This window comes from Etheostoma spectabile, chromosome 15 (genome assembly GCF_008692095.1).
Source record: "Etheostoma spectabile isolate EspeVRDwgs_2016 chromosome 15, UIUC_Espe_1.0, whole genome shotgun sequence".
NCBI classification, from domain to species: Eukaryota; Metazoa; Chordata; class Actinopteri; order Perciformes; family Percidae; genus Etheostoma; species Etheostoma spectabile.
The window spans coordinates 23,743,900-23,762,674 of NC_045747.1; the positions used below are offsets into that span (position 1 = coordinate 23,743,900).

At 44.6% G+C, this 18,775-nt stretch overlaps 1 protein-coding gene across 2 annotated transcripts; it reads right to left on the minus strand.

The window, feature by feature from the left end:
- Window positions 1–525: 525 nt before the first annotated feature.
- On the minus strand, window positions 526–16,910 carry farsa (phenylalanyl-tRNA synthetase subunit alpha). Of its 2 annotated transcripts, none has more exons than XM_032538077.1 (13): window positions 16,728–16,910; window positions 15,495–15,632; window positions 14,691–14,789; window positions 14,480–14,598; window positions 13,565–13,657; window positions 9,921–10,049; window positions 8,998–9,113; window positions 7,865–7,949; window positions 6,994–7,093; window positions 5,543–5,707; window positions 4,797–4,878; window positions 3,250–3,364; window positions 526–1,067 (listed from the first exon to the last, which is right to left on the minus strand). In XM_032538077.1, the coding sequence occupies exons 1-13, from the start codon at window positions 16,872–16,874 to the stop codon at window positions 962–964; spliced, it is 1,494 nt and encodes a 497-aa protein (XP_032393968.1). In that variant the 5' UTR covers window positions 16,875–16,910; the 3' UTR covers window positions 526–961. The 2 variants fall into 2 exon arrangements, with proteins under 2 accessions (XP_032393968.1, XP_032393967.1); XM_032538076.1 differs by having other exon boundaries at window positions 4,797–4,874; window positions 5,539–5,707.
- Window positions 16,911–18,775: the final 1,865 nt, after the last annotated feature.

Sequence of the window (18,775 nt, forward strand, 5' to 3'; positions counted from 1 at the left end):
ACCACACACACACAGATACATATATATGTACACACATACACACAATATATACACACACTACATATACAGTATATACATACTGTATATATATACACATTCTGTATATATGTGTATGTACACTATATATACAGAATATACATACTGTATATATACACATTCTGTATATATGTGTATGTACACTATATATACAGAATATACATACTGTATATATACATATGTGTATGTACACTATATATACAGAATATACATACTGTATATATATATACATTCTGTATATATGTGTATGTACACTATATATACAGAATATACATACTGTATATATACACAGATAGGGAGTTTGGAGATATGATATTTTAGGGCCATTAATGCATAAAGTTAGGGATGTGACGATGTCGGTAAAGAAACAAACGAGAGGACGGTGTAGCGTCTACATCCGACGGGATTAAAAAGATGAATGGTGACGGCCAAGAGCGTCATGGTAACAACAACAACAAACAAACAAACAACAAACAAGTCAGGCTGCGCTGGTATTTGGGAACAAAAGAGTGTTTTTATTGAACCTCCGTCACACGACAGACGTCACACCACCTGCTCAGGTAGGCGGCGTTCTGACGAGCTTCCTAACGAGGAACTGAGCTGAGATTCACACGAAGGTTTTGAATTATGGAGTTCCTGGAGAAGGCTGCTCCGGTGTGTGAAAGCCCTTTGAACAAGTCTCTCTGAAGGGTTGCACGGGTGGGTGGGGGGACAAGGGGGGACAGGGACGGGGGGGGGCAGACAGACACCCTCTTTCTTCTGCGTTTTACTGGTCGAGCTCAGCAGGAAGAACCAGAGAGAGGCGTAGAAACGAGTAGTCCCGAAAGGAAAGGTCCAGTTCATAATAATGATACCAATAATACCAATAATAATAATGATGAGGATCCCCGAGGGGTGGGGGGGGGGGGGGGGGGGGGGGGGGGCTTCAGGACTCGAGCCGACACATGGGGCTGTCGTAGACCATCTGCAGGTTCACCTTGTGTCCCACCAGCTCCCTGATGTTGTTGATGCCGTATTTGATCATGGTGGGCCTGCGGGGGTGGGGGGGGGGGGGGGGGTGGGGGGGGGGCAGAGGAGAGGGCCGAGTGAGAAAACCAGGTCTTACGTTACGGATAGTCTACGTAATAATAATAATAATAATAAATTGATAATAATAGATTTTATTTGTAATGCACGTTACATTTAAACAACTCTCAAAGTGGTACAGGTAAGATCATAAAAGCGAGGTAAAAAAATGTAAAATATCTATAAATAGTGCGACGACATTTTTGTGCAAAGTTAAAACTCATAAGTTCTGCTAAAGAGAGAAATGTTTTTAGTCCTTTTTTAAAAGTCTCAAAAGTCTGTGGTGCCCTCAGATGGTCGGGGGGGGGGGGTGTGGGGGGGGGTTCCCGGGCGTTCCCGTCGAACATTAACGAGATTTTCTTCCGGGTCAAAATTTGAAGATCAACTTTTCTCGGCACTTTTTTTTTCCCCCGACGTTTTTTTTTGTTTTTTTTTTATGTCTTTTACGCTTTCTTTCTTTCTTTCTTTCTTTTTTTTAAGACGTTTTCATCACTTTTTTCAAAGCTTTTTTTTTTTTTAATTCATGGTCAATAAACCTAATTCTTAATAATTAATATGATCTTTAATATGACGTTATATACGTTGTATACCTCATTATTTAGTTCAAAAAAGCAGAAATTATGAATTATTTCGACTGAGTCACCGACACCGTTTCGTAATTATTTAAAAAAAAAAATTCAAATGTCGCCTTTTCGCCTCCTTTTCTTCGCCTTTAAGTTGCTTTTCGTCGCCTTTTTAGTCGCCTTTGTCGTCTCCTTGTTGCCATGGTAATTGCAGACAGAGGACTATTGTTACCTGGTCCTCAGGTCTCTGCAGGGTAAATCCAGACCGCTAGCTAGACTATCTGTCCAATCTGAGGACTATGGTTACCTGGTCCTCAGGTCTCTGCAGGGTGAATCCAGACCGCTAGCTAGACTACCTGTCCAATCTGAGGACTATGGTTACCTGGTCCTCAGGTCTCTGCAGGGTAAATCCAGACCGCTAGCTAGACTTCTGTCAATCTGAGGACTATGGTTACCTGGTCCTCAGTCTCTGCAGGGTAAATCCAGACGCTAGCTAGACTATCTGTCCAATTGAGGACTATGGTTACCTGGTCCTCAGGTCTCTGCAGGGTAAATCCAGACCTCTAGCTAGACTATCTGTCCAATCAGAGTCTAGGTTACCAACTTGTCGACCGTCCCAGGGTTCCACCAACAACTATCTGTATCATCCTTCACTAAAACTATTTGAACCGCCAGCACTATACTCTAGGACTATTTCGCGCGACTTGCCCGCTTAGCCGCACAACAATGGTGATTTGGTTTAAAGAAATGCCGATAAACCAAGCAGGTTTTCCTCCCATCCCAGATTGCTGTGTGGACTCGCCAGACCCTCCTCCACAGCGCTGTGCAGGAGGGTCTGGCCATCCGAGACTATATTAACGTAGTCTCGCTGTATTACGGACACTTGATTTTATACCCCGCTAATTTTATAAATACATAATTCATTTTATGGGAAATAGACACGTATGACACCTTTATGTGATCCTTGCCTTCTCTTCTTTCGACTCAAACTAACCACGCGTGTCCAACTCGAGGCTTGCGGGCTAAATCCGGTCCCTCGCTGATCTTGATCCGCATATCAATTTACTTACAGATTCTGGCCCGCCTGGTTGTGAGCCAAACCAAAAACTGGAAAAAAACTGGTTTTCAAACACTCAAAGCAGAATTCGGCATATTTTCCGACTTTGAGACTCAGAAAATCGCCGGGAACCGGAGTGTTTTATTGATTGAGTGTTTGCGTGTTCAGGCTGTGGAGTCGGCTGTGTGCTAGCCTGCTTTTAAAAAAAACTAGAAATCAGAAGGCTCTGTTTTTGCTCGATTTCCTACTATCTATGATGGCTAAAAAAGGAACTTTCTGCTGTCTTTTTGGGGCTTTGTGCGGACAAAACTGTAAGTGAGAAGACGATACGAGACGTGCAGTAGTGCAGCAGGGCTGGGCGATGTGGGTAAAATCAAATATCACGATACTTTCGACCAAATACCTCGATAACGATACTGTGACGATGAATTTTGCCTTTTTCCAGAAGGCATTTTTCATTCGATATCACTTGATTTGGATAAAATCGTGTGAATGGAAGCCGAGCTGGTGTCAGCGCTGTGTGTTCACCTTTCCAGAGACAGACCCCAGGCGATCACAGACACGTCCGCGGGGAGACCCATGGGCAGCAGCATCTCTGGTCTGAAGACCCCCGAGTTCCCCACCTCCACCCACTTCTGGAGTCCTGTATGCACGACAACCAGACAAATTGTATTCAGTTGACACACAAAAAAAATCACCCAAAACCGCACTGTCCTACAAAGACTAGGGTTGCACGATATTGGCAAAATGTGATATTGCGATATCAACATTCATTTAGATATTCTTAAAGCTACAGCGCGAAGTTTCTGGCGCCCCCATGAGGACTTCTAAGTAATGACAACACTGTTGGAGCGTCCACATGATACAAGCCTTCCGTGAACACTTGCTATTAGAAGCTTGTGTAAAGGGGCCCAGACGCTAGAAAATAATACACATTTTAAATACTATCATATTGTTTGGATAAAAAGAGTAAACATGTATGATATAATAACATTTACAACCCACACAAAAAGAAAAGAGTAACCATGACAAACCTAACCCTACCTAAGTGGTCCCAAGACCACTAAGGTCTATATAAAAGAGACTTCAGATCCAGTATTAGGGACAACTAAGGTCTATATAAAGAGACTTCAGATACAGTATTAGGGGACCACTAAGGTCTATATAAAAGAGACTTCAGATACAGGATTAGGGACCACTAAGGTCTATATAAAAGAGACTTCAGATACAGTATTAGGGGACCACTAAGGTCTATATAAAGAGACTTCAGATACAGTATTAGGGACCACTAAGGTCTATATAAAAGAGACTTCAGATACAGTATTAGGGGACCACTAAGTCTATTAAAAGAGACTTCAGATACAGTATTAGGGGACCACTAGGTCTATATAAAAGAAATTCAGATACAGTATTAGGGGACCACTAAGGTCTATATAATAGAGACTTCAGATACAGTATTAGGGGACCACTAAGGTCTATATAAAAGGACTTCAGATACAGGATTAGGGGGCCACTAAGGTCTATATAAAAGAGACTTCAGATACAGTATTAGGGACCACTAAGGTCTATAAAGAGACTCAATACAGGATTAGGGACCACTAAGGTCTATATAAAAGAGACTTCAGATACAGTATTAGGGACCACTAGGTCTATATAAAAGAGACTTCAGATACAGTATTAGGGACCACTAAGGTCTATATAAGAGACTTCAGATACAGTATTAGGGACCACTAAGGTCTATATAAAAGAGACTTCAGATACAGTATTAGGGACCACTAAGGTCTATATAAAAGAGACTTCAGATACAGTATAGGGACCCTAAGGTCTATATAAAAGAGACTTCAGATACAGTATTAGGGGACCACTAAGGTCTATATAAAAGAGACTTCAGATACAGTATTAGGGACCACTAAGGTCTATATAAAAGAGACTTCAGATACAGTATTAGGGACCACTAAGGTCTATATAAAAGAGACTTCAGATACAGTATTAGGGACCACTAAGGTCTATATAAAAGAGACTTGGTGGAAATCAGGTGTAACATTTCACTATCAGAGCGAGATTATGTCCTTTACCTTCGTGGTAGCTGAAGACCTCCATGCTGGGCTCTGTGTACGGGTTGTAGGCCGGCTTGAAGCGAAGTTTGGTAATTCCTAGAAAAAGAAACAAGATTAAAACGAACATCAGGAGGCTGACTCAGAAATCTGAAAATGTTATGTGCTCATTTGACGTCTCTTCCTAGTTGGTTTGTGTCCCTTTGTGCAATTTGTTCACATAACTTATTATTTCTGTGTCTGAAAAGCTTGGAAAAACCTGGAACAGTCAAAAAGCTTAAAGACAAAACTTGCTAAAGAAGTCCGACTACAATCATTAGATCTGAGAAACCTTTCATTCAGCTTAGGTGCTGCCTACAAACGCCTCGGGTGCTGCACCTAAACCTCACACTGACAGAGAAAACACTCATTTATTAGTAAAACCTCTTATTAGCCGATTATCTGGCCTTTTTCTTGGCAGTTTGCAGATCATCTATCAGTGTTGTATGTGCCTGATAACCCCAAAAGTTCATGAATTAAAAAGCGTTTAGACAAAGTTATGTGTTAGAGTTTGTAACGTCTTAATTTTGCCTTAAAGACTTTTTATTTTCACTGTAAATATCTGTTCCAAATCTGGGTTATCAGCTCCATTAACTACTAATGATTGGTGTCTGGCTTGAAAAACCAGTATCAGTCGATCCATACTTTTTATCCCTAAATCAGACCATTCAACTGAGTCCTTAGCGGTTAGCTTCCCTCCACAGCCTCGTGGAGGCCTCCTCACCTAGTTTGGTGAAGAACTGGTGCAGGATGCCGATCAGGTCTCCCAGCGTGAGGCCGTAGTCGGCCACCACGCCCTCAATCTGGTGGAACTCAGCCAGGTGGGTGGCGTCCAGGGTCTCGTTCCTGAACACGCGGTCGATGGAAAAATACTTGACGGGGGTGAACTTCTCCTGGTGGATGGAGATGGAGGAGAGAGAGAGAGAGAGAGAGAGAGAGAGAGAGAGAGAGGAGAGAGAGAGGAGAGAGAGAGAGAGGAGAGATGAGGAGAGAGAGTAATTTACACACAACACAAAGTACTGCTCAGTGTTTCCCCCAATGTATTCCAGGCCTGGTGGCCCACTCTCACCCCCTCAAAGTCTCAGTCTTGTCTCGGCCTTGACCCCTCAAAGTCTCTGTCTCATCCCCTCAAAGTCTCGGTATCAACCCCCTCAAAGTCTCGGCCTCGACCCCTCAAAGTCTCGGCCTCGACCCCTCAAAGTCTCAATCTTGTCTGTCTCAACCCCTCAAAGTCTCAATCTTGTCTGTCTCAACCCCTCAAAGTCTCGGCCTCGACCCCTCAAAGTCTCGGCCTCGACCCCTCAAAGTCTCAATCTTGTCTGTTTCTACCCCTCAAAGTCTCGGCCTCGACCCCTCAAAGTCTCGGCCTCGACCCCTCAAAGTCTCGGCCTCGACCCCTCAAAGTCTCAATCTTGTCTGTCTCTACCCCTCAAAGTCTTGGCCTCTACCCCTCAAAGTCTCGGTCTTGTCGCTGTCTCGACCCCTCAAAGTCTCGGCCTCGACCCCTCAAAGTCTCGGCCTCGACCCCTCAAAGTCTCGGCCTCGACCCCTCAAAGTCTCGGCCTCTACCCCTCAAAGTCTCAATCTTGTCTGTCTCAACCCCTCAAAGTCTCGGCCTCTACCCCTCAAAGTCTCGGCCTCGACCCCTCAAAGTCTCGGCCTCGACCCCTCAAAGTCTCGGCCTCGACCCCTCCAAGTCTCGGCCTCGACCCCTCCAAGTCTCGGCCTCGACCCCTCCAAGTCTCGGCCTCGACCCCTCAAAGTCTCGGCCTCGACCCCTCAAAGTCTCGGCCTCTACCCCTCAAAGTCTCAATCTTGTCTGTCTCTACCCCTCAAAGTCTCGGCCTCTACCCCTCAAAGTCTCGGCCTCGACCCCTCAAAGTCTCAATCTTGTCGCTGTCTCAACCCCTCAAAGTCTCGGCCTTGATACACTCTGGTCTTGGTAATGCCTTGGTCTCAGTGGTCTTGACTACAACACTAATAGTGCGAGGTAATAAGCCCCCTATCCTCCACTTCCCACACCACAAAGAATCTCTCTAGCTATGTCTCCGTTTTGCTGTCCAATGTCTTTGAAGAAGAAATGAGTTAGCCAGCCTCACTAATTAATGTCCCGATAGCATTAGCGGCCTCGACCGCCGTGACTTCCTTGACAGGTGTGCTTACCAAACGTGCAGCTCACCTGTTGAGCCAGTTTATACAGCATGCGTGCGCTGACTGCCGTGGTGTGGGTGCGGAGGATGTTCTTCTGAGCCTCCTCTATCTTCCAGTCATACTTGTACCTGTAAAAAAAGACAGCAGGATATTAAGTAGTCTATAGCGACACAATCCAGGTCTGGGATTGTTCAGGTGCTGCCGGAAATGTCCCGTCGGACGTCCGTCCGTCCCCGTCCTCTGTCTCTGTGTTGGTGCTCTAACCTGCGGCTGATTTCTGAGGACTATGGTTACCTGGTTCTCAGGTCTCTGGAGGGTAAATCCAGACAGCTAGCTAGACTATCTGTCCAATCTGAGGACTATGGTTACCTGGTCCTCAGGTCTCTGGAGGGTAAATCCAGACAGCTAGCTAGACTATCTGTCCAATCTGAGGACTATGGTTACCTGGTCCTCAGGTCTCTGCAGGGTGAATCCAGACCACTAGCTAGACTATCTGTCCAATCTGAGGACTATGGTTACCTGGTCTTCAGGTCTCTGCAGGGTAAATCCAGACCACTAGCTAGACTATCTGTCCAATCTGAGCTTTCTGTTGACGACTAAAACTACTTCTGAACGTACATGTTCCACCAAAACAACTTCCTTCCCAAGGCTAATTTAGCAGCGGCACCGTGGCTCTGTCCGGCGCTTAGCCCCGCCCACGACGACTGTGACTGGTTTAAAGAAATGCCGATAAACCAGAGCACGTTTTTCTCCCATCCCAGAATGCTGTGTGGCCAGACCTTCCTGTGCAGCGCTGTGGAGGAAGGTCTGGCAATGCAAGACTATATAGAAGTATTTTGTAATATTATCACAGGTTTTGTTTGAAAACGGATCCATTTTGACGTGCGATTGCGTCTCACCCTTGCGAGCCGAAGCCCCCCTCTGAGTGGACCTTCTTCACCCGCTCCAGGTAGTCCTGCGGGAACCCGTGGGCGAGCGCTGGGTCTGAAAACACAGACGTTCAGAGTAAAATCACAGGGATGGACGCTAATATCTGTAAGCACTGGCCCCTGAATATGGTGGCCAGGGCTCGACATGAAGGCTTGTCTGGGACAAGTGGACTTGATGTAGGAGAAGTGGACTTGTTGTAGAGTGGAGGAGAAACTTTAGAGACTGGGTCCAGACTTGTTTAATGATGGCCAGATGGATTGTGTAACCCTTGTGTTGTCCTCAGGTCAAACTGACCCATTTCAAAGTGTTTTATATCAGAAACGAAGATTTCTTTCAATCAAATTTCCCAAACATAACATGGATGATTCCATACAACATTCCTCAGGTACAATTAATGATTACTTTCATTGAATGTTTTGGGTGTTTTATTTAATCTTATAGCCTTTTAATTGTTTTTTTTTTTAATGGTTTCCAAACAGTATCGGGACTAAACTTTGACATCTACCCATCTGAGATCCACTCAACATCCTCTGATCTTAACTAGTAGTCAAAATAATTCATAATAATTCATCATTTCTGCCTTTTTAACTAAAAACGTTGTGTGTATGATTTGATATAAATGAGGTTTGTTGACCATGAATTTTTTTTTTTTTTTAAAGCGCCAAAAGCTGGAAAAAGTAACAAATACATCTGAAAAAGCGCCAAAAACATCGGAAAAGCACAAAAAAAATGTAAGTTTTCAATTTGGACCTGGAAGGACGAGTTCATGGTTAACGGGAAGACTATACGAGGGTTAAAGAGGATGGAAGAATAAAGGGGGGGCCGTCGATCCAGGAGTGGGCTTGTGAGACGGGGGGGGGGGGCATATGATGGGCTTATGGAGTTGTCATTTATTCACGTTTATGGTTTATTGTCTATGTTGTTGCTATTTTGTCGAATGGTCTGGAATACTGTACTTACTGGTGTCTGGGTGGGTGGTGATGACGAAGGGAGGGGGATGTGTTCATGTTGTGAATTGTGTGTTTGGTATTTTATTAAAAAAAACTAAATTAATGCGGACTAGGTGGGACAGGAGAAAGAAATGTACGACACATGGCCTCACCGGACAGGAAGAAGGTGTCGTGGGCGTCTCTGGCCGGGTGCTGCTGCGGCTGGAACAGGGAGTCAAAGTTCCAGAAAGAGCTTTCTATGAAGTTGTTGGTCGGCATCTCGGAGAAGCTGCAGCAAGCAGAAGGTTACTTAATGGGAGTGTGAAATGTTTAAAGGTCCCATGACATGGTCTCTTTGGATGCTTTATATAGACCTTAGTGGTCCCCTAATACTGTATCTGAAGTCTCTTTTATATAGACCTTAGTGGTCCCCTAATACTGTATCTGAAGTCTCTTTTATATAGACCTTAGTGGTCCCCTAATACTGTATCTGAAGTCTCTTTTATATAGACCTTAGTGGTCCCCTAAACTGTATCTGAAGTCTCTTTTATATAGACCTTAGTGGTCCCATAATACTGTATCTGAAGTCTCTTTTATATAGACCTTAGTGGTCCCTAATACTGTATCTGAAGTCTCTTTATATAGACTTAGTGGTCCCCTAATACTGTATCTGAAGTCTCTTTTATATAGACCTTAGTGGTCCCTAATACTGTATCTGAGTCTCTTTTTATAGACCTTAGTGGTCCCTAATACTGTATCTGAAGTCTCTTTTATAAGACCTAGTGGTCCCCTAATACTGTATCTGAAGTATCTTTATATAGACCCTTAGTGGTCCCTAATACTGTATCTGAAGTCTCTTTATATAGACCTTAGTGGTCCCCTAATACTGTATCTGAAGTCTCTTATATAGACCTTAGTGGTCCCCTAATACTGTATCTGAAGTATCTTTATATAGACCTTAGTGCTCCCCTAATACTGTATCTGAAGTATCTTTATATATATTTATTTGACTCATATTAAGGTTAAAAAAAACTCAGAGTGACATTTTCATGCCGTGGGACCTTTAATTTCCACTGCGATGTTTGCAGCCACTCACCCCATCTCGAGGAAGATCTGCCTGAACTGCGTCCGCACCTTCATCAGGGGGTGCAGGTGTCCGCAGTCGGGGGCCACGCCCATCGCCTCGAAGTTGTACGGCTTGAACTTCTTCTCCTTCCAGCTGCCACTGCAACGCAACGGGGGGCAATTAAAGATCATCTAACCCTCGTATGGTATTAGGGTCATAGGGTCATATTGTCCTATATCAATGTTCTTTTTAAACTTTGAAAAGAACATCAAAAAAAGCAACCACAATATTGAAAAAGTGTCACTTTAACCTCATGTGCCTCATGTTGTCCCCATGTTGTCCTCATGTTGCCCTCATGTTGCCCATCTGCATGTTGCCCTCATGTTGTCTCAGTGCCATGTTGCCCTCATGTTGTCCCCGTGCCCATGTGCCTCATGTTGTCCCATGTTGCCCATGTTGCCCCCATGTTGTCCCATGTTGTCCATGTGCCCATGTTGCCCTCATGTGTCCCTGTTTAGTTGTCCCCATGTTGCCCCATGTGCCCCATGTTGCCCTCATTGCCTTGTTGCCTTCATGTTGTCTCATGTGCTCATGTGTCCATGTTGTCCAGTTTCCTCATGTTGTCCCCATGTTGCCCCATGTTGTCTTATGTATCCCATGTTGTCCTCATGTTGTCTTCAGTGCCTCATGTTGTCCCATGTTGTACTATATCAATGTTCTTTATAATCCCCAAAATAACATGATTGATTCCAACGCTCTTTGCCAAGTACAAATCTCACTTTCATTAATTTGGGTCTTATTCTATTTTATAGCATTGTAAAACAAAGTGAAGTGTTGTGAAATAGTGTTGAGTAAAAGTTGACATATTCCAGTCTGTGATTATCATCAACATCCATTCCTTTAATTTTAGTCTCAATAATTCCTAATTTCTGCTTTTCTAACTCAAACATTAGGTATCATTTCCTATAAATTACAAATTCCAAAAATAACTGTAAAACTACAGTTAATAAGTTAGTGTTAAGTAGTAGTAGTAGTTGAAGCAGTCTGCTGATTCCCCCCCTCCCCCTTTAATCTACGCTGTACACAATCTGCACAGAGAAGTAAAAGCCGCATCAATTTTAAATATTTGGGAACATCTGGACGCTGCTTTTAGCTTAATCCCCCCCCTCTCTATGATATGATTTCATGCAAACCTTTTCATTCGGCTGGTATGTTAATGCCTCGTCCTCAGCATGAAAACACTGTAAGCTGCATTATGCGCTTTATCTTTGCATGTAATCCTTTTTATTTTGAAGTATCTCACAGAAACAGAGACGATTTCCAGGTGCCCGAAAGTTTCATTAACATAAAGACAGACATGGAGTCACAAATCTGTGACTGTGATGGACGAAGGTCCACTTTTTTTTTTAAAAATCTTTTATCTTATTTAGCATAGAAAATCTGCTTGAGGGCAACATGAGGGCAACATGAGGGCAACATGAGAGCAACATGAGAGCAACATGAGAGCAACATGAGGACAACATGAGGGCAACATGAGGGCAACATGAGGGCAACATGAGGGCAACATGAGAGCAACATGAGGGCAGCAACATGAGGACAACATGAGGACAACATGAGGGCAACATGAGGGCAACATAAAGACAACATGAGGGCAACAGGGGGGCAACATGAGAGCAACATGAGAGCAACATGAGGACAACATGAGGGCAACATGAGGGCAACATAAAGACAACATGAGGGCAACATGAGGGCAACATGACAACATGAGGGCAACATGAGGGCAACATGAGAGCAACATAAGGGCAACATGAGGACAACATGAGGGCGACATGAGGGCGACATGAGGGCGACATGAGGGCAACATAAGGGCGACATGAGGGCGACATGAGGGCAACATGAGGGCAACATGAGGGCAACATGAGGGCAACATGAGGGCAACATGAAAGCAACATGAGGGCAACATGAGAGCAACATGAGGGCGACATGAGGGCAACATGAGGGCAACATGAGGGCAACATGAGGGCAACATGAAAGCAACATAAGGGCAACATGAGAGCAACATGAGGACAACATGAGGGCGACATGAGGGCGACATGAGGGCGACATGAGGGCGACATGAGGGCGACATGAGGGCAACATGAGGGCGACATGAGGGCAACATGAGGGCAACATGAGGGCAACATGAGGGCAACATGAAAGCAACATGAGAGCAACATGAGAGCGACATGAGGGCGACATGAGGGCAACATGAGGGCGACATGAGGGCGACATGAGGGCGACATGAGGGCAACATGAGGGCAACATGAGGGCAACATGAGGGCAACATGAGGGCAACATGAGGGGAACATGAGGGGAACATGAGGGGAACATGAGGGCAACATGAGGGCAACATGAGGGCAACATGAGGGCAACATGAGGGGAACATGAAAGCAACATGAGGGCAACATGAGGGCAACATGAGGGGAACATGAGAGCAACATGAAGACCACATGGGGGCAACATGAGGGCAACATGAGGGCAACATGAGGGCAACATGAAGACCACATGGGGGCAACATGAGGGCAACATGAGGGCAACATGAGGGCAACTGTAAAAAGGTCTTTACTGTTGCCGACATCTCATTTTTTCAATGAAAGGTTTGCTTCTGTTTTGTCGTTTTGTTTATTTGACACACTCATTTTGTCCTGCCCTGCCTTTAGGACAAAGTCCACATCTTTGGACTTGTCCCCTTTTATGGGCCGGAGGTTTCTCTGTGTCCCCGGTCTGAGGTCCTGCACCGTCACTGACAGACGGAGCGGGGCAGACGGGACACGTGTTCCGCTGTGGTCAACAACATTAAAAATACAATCGGACTGAATAAGTAGAATGTAGAGCCCGACCGATCTATATCAGCCCGACCGATATATATCAGCCCGACCGATATATATCAGCCCGACCGATCTATATCAGCCCGACCGATCTATATCAGCCCGACCGATATATATCAGCCCAACCGATATTAGGCATTTCTATCAATATCGGCATTTATAATGGCCGATTTAACCATTGTGTTGTCTTCCTGTCTAAATTGAATATCAACATTTTGTCCCTTTTTTTCAATGTTTGTCACTTTTTTTGACATTTAAACTACATAACACTGTAGTGAAGTAGAGGGGAGTAGCGGGGGGAGTGACGTAGCAGGGGAGTAGCGGGGGGAGTGATATAGCGGGGGGGAGTGATGTAGCGGGGGGAGTGACGTAGAGGGGGGGAGTGACGTAGAGGGGGGAGTGACGTAGCGGGGGGAGTGACGTAGAGGGGGGAGTGACGTAGAGGGGGGAGTGACGTAGAGGGGGAGTGACGTAGCAGGGGGGAGTGACGTAGAGGGGGGAGTGATGTAGAGGGTGGAGTGACGTAGAGGGGGGAGGACGTAGCGGGGGAGTGACGTAGAGGGGGGAGTGACGTAGCAGGGGGAGTGATGTAGAGGGAGTGATGTAGAGGGGGGAGTGATGTAGAGGGGGAGAGTGACGTAGAGGGGGGAGTGACGTAGAGGGGGGAGTGACGTAGAGGGGGGAGTGATGTAGAGGGGGAGTGACGTAGAGGGTGGAGTGACGTAGCAGGGGGAGTGACGTAGAGGGGGGAGTGATGTAGAGGGGGGAGTGACGTAGAGGGGGGAGTGACGTAGCGGGGGTACTTACGTGGCGATCATCTCGGGAGTGAGCTCCGTCTCCGGTTTGGTGATGGTGGTGCTGAAGGAGCCGCCCCTGGTGATCCAGTACGACTTCACCGTCCTGAACACAGACATCACGCCGCTTCAGTTACTAGTTACTTTAGTTACTAGTTACTTTAGTTACTAGTTACAAAATAAAAATGTTCAATGCAGAGCTTGTACTTGTAACAGAGTATTTCAACAGTGAGGTATTAGTACTTTCACTTGAATAAAAAGGACCTGAATACTTCTGCCACTCAGCCAACACCAGCGTTATACTGCCCCCTGCTGGCAGACCGGGGTACTTACACTTCATCTGGCAGCTTTAGTTACTAGTTACTTTAGTTACTAGTTACTTTAGTTACTACAATGATGGGGTGGCAGTAGCTCAGTCCATAGGGAGTTGGGTTGGGAACCGGAGGGTCACTGGTTCAAGTCCCTGTGTGGACCAAAAAAAAAAAAAGTACGGAGTACGGATTGGTGGCTGGAGAGATGCCACTTCACCTCCTGGCTGTTGAGCAAGGCACCGTACCCCCCCACCCGCTCAGGGCGCTGGTTCAGCCCACTCACTCTGACATCTCTCCATTAGTGCATGTATAGATCCTGAGCATGTGGTGTGTGTGTGTGTGTGTGTGTGTGTAGTTCAGGACGTATTAGTACTTTCACTTGAATAAAAGGATCTGAATCCTTCTTCCAGGGCTTGTGGAAGGCAACCACTCAGCCCAACACCAGCGTTATACTGCCCCCTGCTGCCAGACCGGGGTACTTACACTTCATCTGGCAGCTTTAGTTACTAGTTACTTTAGTTACCAGTCTCTCTCCTCCAGCTGAGAGTCAACCACTCAGCCCAACACCAGCGTTATACTGCCCCCCCCCCCCCCTGCTGGCAGACAGAGGTACTTACACTTCAGAAAGCAGCTTCCTCTTCTTCAGCTCGTTCCGGTCCTTCTCCTCCAGCTGAGAGTCGCCGCCTCTCTGGACCAGGAGCAGCTTCTCTCGGACCTGGTCCTGGACGCTCTCCACCTGGGGGGCCGCCACACAACCAACACATTCAGAACGGGGACTACAGTCCGATCCCTACCACGATGACACGGTTATTTAAACGTAACACGTACGGTCCTGAATATCCGGGGGCCGCCCTCATGCGTCTTGTCCAGTCGGATCCACTTGTTGGACATCGCCTTGCTGAAGCCGATCTTCCCAAAGGACAGTTTCTGCACGGGGACAGACACAGGAGGGACAACCAACATTGACTAAATCTGAGTTTAAAAGCAATATTTTAGCAGTTCAGAGCCAATCAGAGGCTCTGATGGCAGATCACATGATTTATTATCAACTAATGGATGAGCTGATTAAATGGACACACACACACACACACACACACACACACACACACACACACACACACACACACACACACACAAAGACAGACACACACAACACATACATTTCCACTTTGAGCATAGAAAACATTTCTGAATTCTGCAGATTTTTATGCAACAATTTGTGTCTTTTTTGCATAAAGTCGTGTGCAAATGTCTTAACTTATGTAAAGGAAAATACCCCCCCCCCATGAGCTCACTCTGGGCCCCCCCATAGCACTCACCATGAGCTCACTCTGCCCCCTCCCCCCCATAGCACTCACCATGAGCTCATCTGGGCCCCCCCCATAGCACTCACCATGAGCTCACTCTGGGCCAGACCCCAGCACTCACCATGAGCTCACTCTGCCCCCCATAGCACTCACCATGAGCTCACTCTGCCCCCCCATAGCACTCACCATGAGCTCACTCTGCCCCCCCATAGCACTCACCATGAGATCACTCTGGGCCCCCCCCATAGCACTCACCATGAGCTCACTCTGGGCCAGACCCCCAGCACTCACCATGAGCTCACTCTGCCCCCCCCATAGCACTCACCATGAGCTCACTCTGGGCCAGACCCCCCAGCGGGACCGAGCTGAACACCCGGGCTTCGTGGCTGCCGTGCTCGGCGATCTCGGCGCCCTCCCCCGACAGCTCCCAGCGCCTCGACGACCGCTGCTCCGCCGAGATGTACTGGACGGAGGAAACAATCTCATTTAACGCCAAAATATTTCATACACAAATGTCAATTTCTTAAAAACATCCCCAGTCTTTAATGCCTGTCTGAATGATATGATCCTGCATGTTCAATCCCTGAAATGTTGCAAAACAAAAAAAGCCACACTACTTTTTCATGGTTCCTTTATTGTCTACAGCTGAGTCTCTTGGTCTCTTTTCCCTTTATTTACTTTGGTTCGTTTGTTGTTGTTGTTGTTGTTTTAGTTTTTTTTTTTTAAACCCTTGTGTTGTCTTCCCGTTAACCCTGAACTTGTCCTTCCAGGTCAAAATTGAAACATTTCTGGCAGTTGTCGCTTTAAAATATGACATTTTACTGAGTTTAATGAACATTTCTGACGGTTGTATATTTAAAATATGACATTATACTGAGTTTAATGAACATTTCTGATGGTTGTATATTTAAAATATGACATTATACTGAGTTTAATGAACATTTCTGATGGTTGTATATTTAAAATATGACATTATACTGAGTTTAATGGACATTTTTGACAGTTAAATATTTAAAATATGACATTATACTGAGTTTAATGAACATTTCTGATGGTTGTATATTTAAAATATGACATTATACTGAGTTTAATGAACATTTCTGATGGTTGTATATTTAAAATATGACATTATACTGAGTTTAATGAACACTTCTGACGGTCAAATATTTAAAAATGACATATACATTAAAGAACTGAGGTAAATTTAAATAACATATTACTGACGTTTAAAATATTTAAAATATGACATTATACTGAGTTTAAATGACATTATACTGAGTTAAATGACATTATACTGAGTTAAATGACATTATACTGAGTTTAATGAACATTATTGACAGTTAAATATTTAAAATATGACATTATACTGAGTTAAATGAACATTATACTGAGATAATATGACATTATACTGAGATAATATGACATTATATTGAGATAATATGACATTATACTGAGTTAAATGAACATTAAACTGAGTTTAATGACATTATTGCGTCAGTCACACTGAGTGACCGGTGTTGACGCCGACTTCCGGCGCCCTCGGCCCGGTGAAACTCACGTCCCCGAGGGCCTGGAGACTCTTCACGGCCCCGACGACGACCTGGTGGTCCACCCCGAGGCCGGCCGCCACTTCCAGGCTGTCCACGCCGCCCTCCGCCGTCTCGATCCGCCGCAGCAGCGTCTCCGCCACTCCGGTGTCCGCCATGCTTGATCCCTGCGAAGCACGAAAGAAACCGGATGTGACGTATCGGTCCCAACGGACGAATATCTTTTTTTAATTATATTTATTGTATCTGTGTGCTAATGTTTGTTTTTGTACATTTAAAAATGTATTTAGTACAAGATCAGTTTTACCGATAACTCTATTTATTTCATTTAGTCGATAAATTAAAATAAAAACGAAGTAATGACACCGGATATGACGTAGAGGTCCCAACCATAGACTGTATATTATATGTTAACGGTCTTTGGTCCCAACGGACGAATATCTTTTTTTAATTATTTTCTTTTATCTATGTGCTAATGTTTGTTGTTGTACTTTTACATATGGCTTCATTATAAGATCAGTTTTACCTATATCTTTATATATTTCAATTAGTCAATAAATTAAAATAAATACGTAGAAGCAAGACCGGATATGACGTCTCGTTCCAAGCAACGGCCCTAAATTCTTTTTTACCTGTGTACTAAAGCTTATTCACCCATGGGTTTATTACAAAAACGGATTTACCTGTATCTTTGTACACATATATATTAATTTTGAAAAAGGAGTAGCGAGCCGTGAAAAGACGAAAAAACTGGATTACCGTAAATACTGTAGTCCTCATAGTCCAAATGTTGTCTTCATGTTGTCCTCATGCTGTCCTCATGTTGTCCTCATGTTGTCTTCATGTTGTCCTCATGCTGTCCTCATGTTGTCTTCATGCTGTCCCCATGTTGTTCCCATGTTGTCCTCATGTGTCCTCATGTTGTCCTCATGTTGTCTTCATGCTGTCACCATGTTGTCCTCATGTGTCCTCATGTTGTCACCATGCTGTCCTCATGTTGTCTTCATGCTGTCACCATGTTGTCCTCATGTTGTCCTCATGTTGTCACCATGTGTCCTCATGGGTCCTCATGTTGTCCTCATGTTGTCACCATGTTGTCCCCATGTTGTCCCCATGTTGTCCTCATGTGTCACCATGTTGTCACCATGTTGTCCTCATGTGTCCTCATATTGTCACCATGTTGTCCCCATGTTGTCCTCATGTTGTCCTCATGTTGTCTTCATGTTGTCCTCATGTTGTCCTCATGTTGTCCTATATCAATGTTCTTTTTAATTCCCCAAAATAACATGATTGATTCCAACGCTCTTTGCCAAGTACAAATCTCTACTTTCATTAATTTTGGGTCTTATTCTATTTTATAGCATTGTAAAACAAAGTGAAGTGTTGTTGAAATAGTGTTGAGTAAAAGTTGACATATTCCGTCTGTGATTATCATCAACATCCATTCCTTTAATTTTAGTCTCAATAATTCCTAATTTCTGCTTTTCTTACCGGTAAAAAGCAACAACAAAAGTGTTGACTTAATGAATGCAATCCTGTTTCTACAAAATTCGTCTTTAATAATCTTACTTTGTCACACAACACACACACAACACACACACACACACCACACACACACACACAACACAACACCCACACACACACACACACACACACACACACACACACACACACACACACAACACACACACACACACACAACACACACACACACACAGCATCTTCGTACCAACCATGACATTTTTTTATTACTTTTTCTGACATTTTGTCTCTTTTCAATGTTGTGGCTTTGTTTTTTTGCTCTTTATGGAAAGACTTGGGAGATAAATAACATCCCAGAGTCCTGGTCTAGCCTGCTCTTTATGGAAAGACTGGGAGATCAAAGTTATCTATAAACTGAAAAATCCCAGAGTCCTGGTCTAGACCTGCTCTTTATGGAAAGACCTGGGAGATAAATAACATCCCAGAGTCCTGGTCTAGGCCTGCTCTTTATGGAAAGACCTGGGAGATAAATAACATCCCAGAGTCCTGGTCTAGACCTGCTCTTTATGGAAAGACC

Coding starts and splice junctions, on each gene's coding strand:
- farsa (XM_032538077.1), bottom strand. CDS start 16,874: ATGGCGGACACCGGAGTGGCGGAGACGCTGCTGCGGCGGATCGAGACG. Junction 15,633..16,727: donor GTCTCCAGGCCCTCGGGGAC/GTGAGTTTCACC, acceptor TCCTCCGTCCAG/TACATCTCGGCGGAGCAGCG. Junction 7,094..7,864: donor GGGGGCTTCGGCTCGCAAGG/GTGAGACGCAAT, acceptor CTTTTTTTACAG/GTACAAGTATGACTGGAAGA.